We start from the raw sequence: 10,083 nt of genomic DNA on the forward strand, positions 1-10,083 counted from the left end.
TTGCTTTGCATGCGTTCTTTATTCCTGTGTGTAATACGTGCCGTGTGTAATGTGTGTGATATTTTACGAGGTCGTTTTGGTTATTGGAACAGCCCAAGCCATATGTCACCATGAACAGCTGCCTGTGGCCCACGTGTATTGTATTGTTTACACTTTCAATAAATCACAAATTACGATCAAATCAACAGCGAGAAGAAGGGGTACTTCGAGATCTTAATTTTAAAACGTTCTATTTAACAAGCGAGATACCAAAAGTCTACTAAGAATCGCTTCCAGGGGCTCATCTACTGAATGACTTATGCTTTAGACCTTATAAGAAGAAAGGATTGATATGATTTTGACTTTATGGAGAACAATCCATAAGTGGTTAGCCCAAAGGCCACTTGTCTTCCTGGACATCTTATCAACAATAGACATAACAATACATACAGTGACAATGTCAACATAACGTATGACATGTGCCAGTATGTACATTAATTACAGGTAACAGCACATCATTAAAATTACTGTCTAGATATTATGTTTACTTTGAATAATTAAAATAAATTTCACAGAGTCTTGCTTGTGATACTGCACTGTTCACCTTGCAGTGCCTAGTGTCAAGGCGTTAGCGCTTCCCCTTTAGTTTAACGTGCTCCAGCTCATCGAACAAGGAAACGTCCCTTCCGAAAGACGGGTGCAGCCCCAGACAAGATGACCTTCCCGGGATTTGAACCGGGGCTTCCCAGTTTACCAACTGATTGGAACCAGGAGCTGAACTGAGAGGCTGCTACCAGTTGAGACATTCCTTCGCCTGTGATATACTTCACACATATTCGGAACAAGCGGACATAAGGAAGAACAATTTGAAAGGCGTAAACATCAAACGTGCCTTTTTCTTATGCATGAACCCCAGTCTTCATCAGCTTAACAGCTGGGCTGTCAGTCATGACAGGACGCTGTCGTACAGTACTAAGGAGGCGTTGTTGGGTTGGTCGACTTCTACCCGTTGGGGCTGGAGACTGCCTTTGGCGCCAAGGTGACCTGATGTCCTTACATAAAGACACATTTAGTCTCCTTCATAATGTTCTTTCATAAAGTCCTTCCTGTTGGGAAAGTAGACTCCTCCGTGGTGCTGGTGGGGGAAAATATTAGCCTGATCTTTGTAAAGGTCCATCAGTACAGGCGGTGGAGTAAACGGCATTCTCCTGCGGATAGGACACAAATGAATATGCGTTTATGAAGGTTAGACATATAGGTTAACAATATACAGAGACAATTCAATCTCTAAAACTGGATAAGATTTAATTCCGCAGGTTTCGAGTGACATCCATCACTCTGCGTCAGCGTCACTAGAAAGAACTGACAGAACGAATCGATACCAGTACATCTGTTCTATCGTGTTTTTTCTAGTTAGATGTACTTATTGATTCGTTCTGCCAGTTCATTCTAATGACGCTGGAGAAGAGGATGGATGTCACCCAAAACATCGGGAAGTAAATCTCCGGATCTTATCCAGTTGCACAGTTTGAATTGTCTTTATACAGATACTGATGATTCAACAGTTATTATACATAGTATCGTTGTTTACGCAGCAGGTGCTGAAGAAAGAAGAGGACAAATGGGTATGAATAAAACGGGTTGATTTCACTCAGAATAGTCTGGCACCTACTTACTAAATTGAAAATATTTGGTAGCGAAGTTCCAACAAAGCGGTAAAATAAGGTGGCATTCGTTTAATATAAAGTCCCCCTCTCACTGGACCCGCGGCACGCTGGCGGCGTCGCTGCGGCCGATCGAATTGACAAAGGACTCAACGAATTCCATCGACAAAAACGAATCTTTTCAAGCTTTGTGAATTTCGTTGTCTTTTTTGTCAAATTTGTACGTTTTGAATAACATTCCCTTTGTAAAGTCAAGGGTAACACAAATCGAGTTCAGGACGCAGCGATGCCACCAGCGTGCCGCGGGTCCGGTGAGAGAGGAGCTTTATACCTTGTATATCCTGGAGACAAAGGTTAGCAAAAACTAGAATCATGAAAACGTACTTTTCTGGCTGCATCGGTTGCTCTGCGTCACCGTATCTGTTTAGAATATGACGTCGCTTCAGAAGGAGGAACATAAAGGCAAGAATACAGGCTGTAATCAGCACGGCAGCAGCGGCGGCGGTTCCGGCAGATATGGCAGCGTAATTGTACGTAGGATCTGCCATTATCTTCGTAACCACTGGTATTGTAATCGCATTATTGTTCGTGGGATCTGCAATTACTTTTGTCACATTTGGTAATGTAATTGGTGGCAAAATATAAACAGTAGAAAGAGGACCTTTGAAAGATGTGCTTTCTGTGACGTTCAAAACGCCTTTAGCTGTTGGTGGGGCTGATGTGATCATTGTTGTAGGTGGGGCTGTTGTTTCCATTCTTGATAATGGGGCTGTTTCAATAGTTGTTGGTGGAGATGTTGTTTCCAAAGTTGGTGGTGGAGATGTTATTACGATAGTTGTTGGTGGGGCTGTTGTTTCCAAAGTGGTTGGTTTCGCTGTTGGTACAATAGTTGTTGGTGTGGAAGTTGTTTCCATTGTTGTTGGTGGGGCTGTTGTTTCCATAGTTGTTGGTTTCGCTGTTGGTACAATAGTGGTTGGTGGTGCTGTTGTTTCCATAGTTGTTAGTGGGGCTGTTGATCCCATAGTTGTTTGTAGTGCTGTTGTTACGATTGTAGTTGGTGGGGCTGTTGTTTCCATAGTTGTTGGCGCTGCTATTGTAACTATAGTGGTTGGTAGGGATGTTGTTTCCATAGTTGTTGGCGGTGCCGTTGTTACCATTGTGGTTGATGGGGATGTTGTTTCCATAGTTGTTGGAGATTCTCTTGTAACGATAGTGGTTGGTAGGGCTGTTGTTTCCATAGTTGTTGGCGGGGCTGTTGTTTCCATAGTTGTTGTTGGTGCTGTTGTTACGATTGTGGTTGGTGGTGCTGTTGTTTCCATAGTTGTTGGTGGTGCTGTTGTTTTCATAGTTGTTGGTGGGGCTGTTATTTCCATAGTTGTTCGTGGGGCTGTTGTTACAATAGTTGTTCGTGGGGCTGTTGTTTCTATAGATGTTGGTGGGGCTGTTGTTACAATAGTTGTTGGTGGGGCTGTTGTTTCCATAGTTGTTGGTGGGGCTGTTGTTTCCATAGTTGTTGGTGGGGTTGTTGTTTCCATAGTTGTTGGTGGTGCTGTTGTTACGATTGTGGTTAGTGGTGCTGTAGTTTCCATAGTTGTTGGCGGTGCTGTTGTTTCAACAGTCGTTGGTTGTGCTGTTGTTCCCATAGTTGTTAGCGGTACGGTTGTAACGATAGTGGTTGGTGGAGCTGTTGTTTTAATAGTTGTTGCTGTGGCTGTTGTATAAATAGTCGCTGGTGGGACTGTTGTTTCCATAGTTGTTGGCTGTGCTGTTGTTTCCAAAGTTGTTGGTGGGGCTGTTGTAACGAAAGTGGCTGGTGGTGCTGTTGTTTCCATAGTTGTTAGTGGGGCTGTTGTTACGATAGTTGTTGGTGGGGCTGTTGTTTCCATAGTTGTTGGTGTGGCTGTTTTTCCAATAGTTGTTGGTGGTGCTGTTGTTTCCATAGTCGTTGGTTGTGCTTTTGTTTCCATAGTTGTCGGTGGGGCTGTTGTTTCCATAGTCGTTGGTTGTGCTGTTGTTTCCTTAGTTGTTTGCGGTACTGTTGTAACGATGGTGGTTTGTGGGGCTGTTGTTTCAATAGTTGTTGGTGGGGCTGTTGTTTCCATAGTTGTTGATGGGGCTGTTGTTTCCAAAGTCGTTGGTTGTGCTGTTGTTTCCATAGTTGTTGGCTGTACTGTTGTAACGATAGTGGTCGGTGGGGCTGTTGTTACAATAGTTGTTGATGGAGCTGTTGTTTTCATAGTTGTTGGTGGGGCTGTTGTTTTCATAGTTGTTGGCGGTGCTTTTGTTTCCGTAGTTGTTGGTGGTGCTGTTGTTTCTATTGTCGTTGGTTGTGCTGTTGTTTCCGTAGTTGTTGGCGGAACTGTTGTAACAATAGTGGTTGGTGGAGCTGTTGTTTCAATAGTTATTTGTAGGGCTGTTGTTAACATAGTTGTTGGTGGGGCAGTTGTTTCCATAGTTGTTAGTTGTGCTGTTGTTTCCATAGTCGTTGGCGGTACTGTTGTAACGATTGTGGTTGGTGCTGCTGTTGTTTCAATAGTCGTTGGTGGGACTGTTGTTTCCGTAGTTGTTGGAAGTGCTGTTGTTTCCTTAGTCGTTGGTTGTGCTGTTGTTTCCATATTGGTTTTTGGTGCTGTTGTAACGATTGTGATTGTTGGGACTGTTGTTTCCATAGTTGTTGGCGTTTCTGTTGTAAATATAGTGGTTGGTAGGGATATTGTTTCCATAGTTGTTGGTGGTGCTGTTGTAACGATCGTGGTTGGTAATACTGTCGTTTCCATAGTTGTTGATTGTGCTGTTGTTTCCATAGTTGTTGGTGGGGCTGTTGTTACGATAGTTGTTGGTGGGGCTGTTGTTTCCATAGTTGTTGGTGGTGCTGTTGTTTGCATAGTCGTTGGTTGTGCTGTTGTTTCCATAGTTGTTGGTGGGGCTGTTGTTTCCATAGTCGTTGGTTGTGCTGTTGTTTCCATAGTTGTTGGTTGTGCTGTTGTTTGCATAGTCGTTGGTTGTGCTGTTGTTTCCATAGTTGTTGGCGGTACTGTTGTAACGATAGTGGTTGGTGGGACTGTTGTTTCCATAGTCGTTGGTTGTGCTGTTGTTTCAATAGTTGTTGGTGGGGCTGTTGTTTCCATAGTCGTTGGTTGTGCTGTTGTTTCCATAGTTGTGTGCGGTACTGTTGTAACGATGGTGGTTTGTGGGGCTGTTGTTTCAATAGTTGTTGGTGGGGCTGTTGTTTCCATAGTTGTTGGTGGTGCTGTTGTTTCCATAGTCGTTGGTTGTGCTGTTGTTTCCATAGTTGTTGGCGGTACTGTTGTAACGATAGTGGTTGGTGGTGCTGTTGTTTCCATAGTTGTTAGTGGGGCTGTTGATCCCATAGTTGTGTGTAGTGCTGTTGTTACGATTGTGGTTGGTGGGGCTGTTGTTTCCATAGTTGTTGGCGCTGCTGTTGTAACTATAGTGGTTGGTAGGGATGTTGTTTCCATAGTTGTTGGCGGTGCCGTTGTTACCATTGTGGTTGATGGGGCTGTTGTTTCCATAGTTGTTGGAGATTCTCTTGTAACGATAGTGGTTGGTAGGGCTGTTGTTTCCATAGTTGTTGGCGGGGCTGTTGTTTCCATAGTTGTTGGTGAGGCTGTTGTTACGAAAGTTGTTGGTGGTGCTGTTGTTTCCATAGTTGTTGGTGGTGCTGTTGTTTTCATAGTTGTTGTTGGGGCTGTTATTTTCATAGTTGTTAGTGGTGCTGTTGTTTCCATAGTTGTTGATGGGGCTGTTGTTTCCATAGTTGTTGATAGGGCTGTTGTTTCCATAGTTGGTATTGGGGCTGTTGTTACAATAGTTGTTGTTGGGGCTGTTGTTACCATAGTTGTTGTTGGGGCTGGTTTTTCCATAGTTGTTAGTGGGACTGTTGTTACAAAAGTTGTTGGTGGGGCTGTTGTTTCCATAGTTGTTGGTGGGGCTGTTGTTCCCATATTTGTTGTTGGTGCTGTTGTTACGATTGTGGTTGGTGGGGCTGTTGTTTCCATAGTTGTTGGCGTTGCTGTTGTAACTATAGTGCTTGGTAGGGATGTTGTTTCCATAGTTGTTGGCGGTGCTGTTGTTTTCATAGTTGTTGGTGGTGCTGTTGTAACGATCGTGGTTGGTAATACTGTCGTTTCCATAGTTGTTGATTGTGCTGTTCTTTCCATAGTTGTTGGTGGTGCTGTTGTTTTCATAGTTGTTGGTGGGGCTGTTGTTAGGATAGTTGTTAGTGGGGCTGTTTTTTCCGTAGTTGTTGGTGGGGCTGTTGTTATGATAGTTGTTGGTGGGGCTGTTGTTTCCATAGTCGTTGGTTGTGCTTTTGTTTCCATAGTTGTCGGTGGGGCTGTTGTTTCCATAGTCGTTGGTTGTGCTGTTGTTTCCTTAGTTGTTTGCGGTACTGTTGTAACGATGGTGGTTTGTGGGGCTGTTGTTTCAATAGTTGTTGGTGGGGCTGTTGTTTCCATAGTTGTTGATGGGGCTGTTGTTTCCATAGTCGTTGGTTGTGCTGTTGTTTCCATAGTTGTTGGCGGTACTGTTGTTTCCATAGTTGTTGGCGGTACTGTTGAAATGATAGTGGTTGGTGGGGCTGTTGTTTCCATAGTTGTTGTTGGTGCTGTTGTTTCCAAAGTCGTTGGTTGTGCTGTTGTTTCCATAGTTGTTGGCTGTACTGTTGTAACGATAGTGGTCGGTGGGGCTGTTGTTACAATAGTTGTTGATGGAGCTGTTGTTTTCATAGTTGTTGGTGGGGCTGTTGTTTTCATAGTTGTTGGCGGTGCTGTTGTTTCCGTAGTTGTTGGTGGTGCTGTTGTTTCTATTGTCGTTGGTTGTGCTGTTGTTTCCGTAGTTGTTGGCGGAACTGTTGTAACAATAGTGGTTGGTGGAGCTGTTGTTTCAATAGTTATTTGTAGGGCTGTTGTTAACATAGTTGTTGGTGGGGCAGTTGTTTCCATAGTTGTTAGTTGTGCTGTTGTTTCCATAGTCGTTGGCGGTACTGTTGTAACGATTGTGGTTGGTGCTGCTGTTGTTTCAATAGTCGTTGGTGGGACTGTTGTTTCCGTAGTTGTTGGAAGTGCTGTTGTTTCCTTAGTCGTTGGTTGTGCTGTTGTTTCCATATTGGTTTTTGGTGCTGTTGTTACGATTGTGGTTGTTGGGACTGTTGTTTCCATAGTTGTTGGCGTTTCTGTTGTAAATATAGTGGTTGGTAGGGATGTTGTTTCCATAGTTGTTGGTGGTGCTGTTGTAACGATCGTGGTTGGTAATATTGTCGTTTCCATAGTTGTTGATTGTGCTGTTGTTTCCATAGTTGTTGGTGGGGCTGTTGTTACGATAGTTGTTGGTGGGGCTGTTGTTTCCATAGTTGTTGGTGGTGCTGTTGTTTGCATAGTCGTTGGTTGTGCTGTTGTTTCCATAGTTGTTGGTGGGGCTGTTGTTTCCATAGTCGTTGGTTGTGCTGTTGTTTCCATAGTTGTTGGTTGTGCTGTTGTTTGCATAGTCGTTGGTTGTGCTGTTGTTTCCATAGTTGTTGGCGGTACTGTTGTAACGATAGTGGTTGGTGGGACTGTTGTTTCCATAGTCGTTGGTTGTGCTGTTGTTTCAATAGTTGTTGGTGGGGCTGTTGTTTCAATAGTCGTTGGTTGTGCTGTTGTTTCCATAGTTGTGTGCGGTATTGTTGTAACGATGGTGGTTTGTGGGGCTGTTGTTTCAATAGTTGTTGGTGGGGCTGTTGTTTCCATAGTTGTTGGTGGTGCTGTTGTTTCCATAGTCGTTGGTTGTGCTGTTGTTTCCATAGTTGTTGGCGGTACTGTTGTAACGATAGTGGTTGGTGGGGCTGTTGTTACAATAGTTGTTGGTGGTGCTGTTGTTTCCATAGTTGTTGGTGGTGCTGTTGTTTCCAAAGTCGTTGGTTGTGCTGTTGTTTCCATAGTTGTTGGCGGTACTGTTGTAACGATAGTGGTTGGTGGGGCTGTTGTTTCCATAGTTGTTGGTGGGGCTGTTGTTTTCATAGTTGTTGGCGGTGCTGTTGTTTCCATAGTTGTTGGTGGTGCTGTTGTTTCCAAAGTCGTTGGTTGTGCTGTTGTTTCCATAGTTGTTGGCGGTACTGTTGTAACGATAGTGGTTGGTGGGGATGTTGTTACAATAGTAGTTGGTGGGGCTGTTGTTTTCATAGTTGTTGGCGGTGCTGTTGTTTCCATAGTTGTTGGTGGTGCTGTTGTTTCCATAGTCGTTGGTTGTGCTGTTGTTTCTATAGTTGTTGGCGGAACTGTTGTAACGATAGTGGTTGGTGGAGCTGTTGTTTCAACAGATGTTGGTGGGGCTGTTGTTAACATAGTTGTTGGTGGGGCAGTTGTTTCCATAGTTGTTAGTGGTGCTGTTGTTTCCATAGTCGTTGGCGGTACTGTTGTAACGATTGTGGTTGGTGGTGCTGTTGTTTCAATAGTCTTTGGTGGGACTGTTGTTTCCGTAGTTGTTGGCGGTGCTGTTGTTTCCTTAGTCGTTGGTTGTGCTGTTGTTTCCATAGTTTTTGGCGGTGCTGTTGCAACGATTGTGGTTGGTGGTGCTGATGTTTCCGTAGTTGTTAGTGGGGCTGTTTTCACAACAGTGGTTAGTGGCGATGTTGTTACGATAGTGGTTGGTGAGACTTTTGTTTCCATAGTTGTTGGTGGGGCTGTTGTTAAAATAGTTGTTTGTGGGGCTGTTGTTACGATAGTGGTTGGTTGCGATGTTGTTTCAAACGCTTTCGGTGAAGCTGTTGTTTCCATAGTCGTTGGTCCGGCTGTTGTTTCCATAGTTGTTGGTTGGGCTGTTGTTTCCGTAGTTGTTGGCGGTGCTGTTGTTATGACAGTTGTTAGTGGGCCAGTTGTTTCCATAGTTGTTTGCGGTGCTGTTGTTACGATAGTTGTTGGAGTTGCTGTTATTTCAATAGTTGTTTGTGGGGCTGTTGTTTCCGTAGTTGTTTGTGGTGCTGTGGTTACGATAGTGGTTGATGGGGCTGTTGTTATGACATTTGTTGGTGGGGCTGTTGTTTCTATTGTTGTTGGTGGGGCTGTTGTTTCGTTAGTTGTTGGCGGTGCTGTTGTTACGGTAGTGGTTGGAGGTGCTGTTATTTCAATAGTTGTTGGTGGGGCTGTTGTTTCCGAAGTTGTTGGTGCGGCTGTCGTTTCCATAGTTGTTTGTGGGGCTGTGGTTACGATAGTGGTTGATGGGGCTGTTGTTATGACAGTTGTTGGTGGGGCTGTTGTTTCTTTTGTTGTTGGTTGGGCTGTTGTTTCGATAGTTGTTGGTGGGACTGTTCTTACGGTAGTGGTTGGAGGTGCTGTTGTTTCCATATGTGTTGGTGGGGCTGTTGTTTCCGTAGTTGTTGGCGGTGCTGTTGTTGTTACGATAGTGGTTGATGGGGCTGTTTTTTTCATAGTTGTTGATTTTTCGGTTGTTTCCATAGTTGTTGGTTTGGCTGAGGTTTCCAAAGTTGTTTGTTGGGCTGTTGTCACGATAGTTGTTTGCGGTGCTTTTTTAACGATAGTTGTTAGTGGTGCTGTTGTTTCCATAGTTGTTGGCGGTGGTGTTGTAATGATTGTGGTTGGTGGAGCTGTTGTTTTCACAGTTGTTGATTGTGCTGTTGATTCCATAGTTGTTAGTGGGGCTGTTGTTTCCATAGTTGTTTGTGGGGCTGTTGTTACGATAGTTGTTTGTTGGGCTGTTGTTTCCATTGTTGTTGGTGGGGTTGTTGTTACGATAGTTGTCGGTGGGGCTGTTATGACGATAGTAGTTGGTGGGGGTGTAGTTACAATAGTTGTTGGTAGTTCTGTTGTTACGATAGCTGTTGATACCATAGTTGTTGGCACGGCTGTTGTTACGATAGAGGTTGGTGGGGCTATTGTTTCTATTGTTGTCGGTTCGGCTGTTGTAATGACAGTTGTTGTTGGGGCTGTTGTTTCCATAGTTGTTTGTGGGGCTGTTTTTTTCGTAGTTGTTGGTACGGCTGTTGTTTCCGTAGTGGTTGGTGGGGCTTTTGTTTCCATAATTGTTGTTGGGGCTGTTGTTTCCATAGTTGTTGGTGGGGCTGTTGTTTTCACAGTTGTTGCTGGGGCTGTTGTTTCCATAGTTGTTGTTGGGGCTGTTGTTTCCATAGTTGTTGGTGGGGCCGTTGTTTTAATAGTTGTTGGTGGAGTTGTTGTTACCAATGTTGTTGCGGAATCGTACGTAGTTACGTGCGTTTGTGACAGCTGTAGAAGCTTCCGGAAATTTTTAGCGTGGCGAATTTTTCTCAAGAAAGGACCCTGTTCATACATTGTTGAGTGGTCTCCTTGTCTGCGGACAAGTACTAAAAGGGCCAGTACAGAAATGGCAGACAACACACTCATTACGCGATTAAAGCGAGAAGACGTTTGGTGTGAGAAGGCCATTGGTCCGATAAACGGACATATTT

The 10,083-nt window shown here is 44.1% G+C and overlaps 1 protein-coding gene across 1 annotated transcript; it reads right to left on the bottom strand.

Moving 5' to 3' along the window:
• On the bottom strand, positions 1-10,083 carry LOC136421597 (mucin-2-like). Its single transcript, XM_066409035.1, has 2 exons — positions 2,028-10,083; positions 1-1,187 (listed from the first exon to the last, which is right to left on the bottom strand). Exons 1-2 carry the CDS (start codon positions 10,058-10,060, stop codon positions 1,049-1,051), a joined length of 8,172 nt encoding a protein of 2,723 aa, XP_066265132.1. The 5' UTR covers positions 10,061-10,083; the 3' UTR covers positions 1-1,048.

Source organism: Branchiostoma lanceolatum, chromosome 16 (assembly GCF_035083965.1).
Source record: "Branchiostoma lanceolatum isolate klBraLanc5 chromosome 16, klBraLanc5.hap2, whole genome shotgun sequence".
In the NCBI taxonomy this organism is placed as follows: Eukaryota; Metazoa; Chordata; class Leptocardii; order Amphioxiformes; family Branchiostomatidae; genus Branchiostoma; species Branchiostoma lanceolatum.

Bases quoted from the DNA above. Each gene is read 5' to 3' on its own strand.
- LOC136421597 (XM_066409035.1), bottom strand. From the start codon at position 10,060: ATGGCCTTCTCACACCAAACGTCTTCTCGCTTTAATCGCGTAATGAGT. The intron at 1,188-2,027 runs GTACGTTTTCAT...TCCTATCCGCAG, and splicing joins CAACCGATGCAGCCAGAAAA to GAGAATGCCGTTTACTCCAC.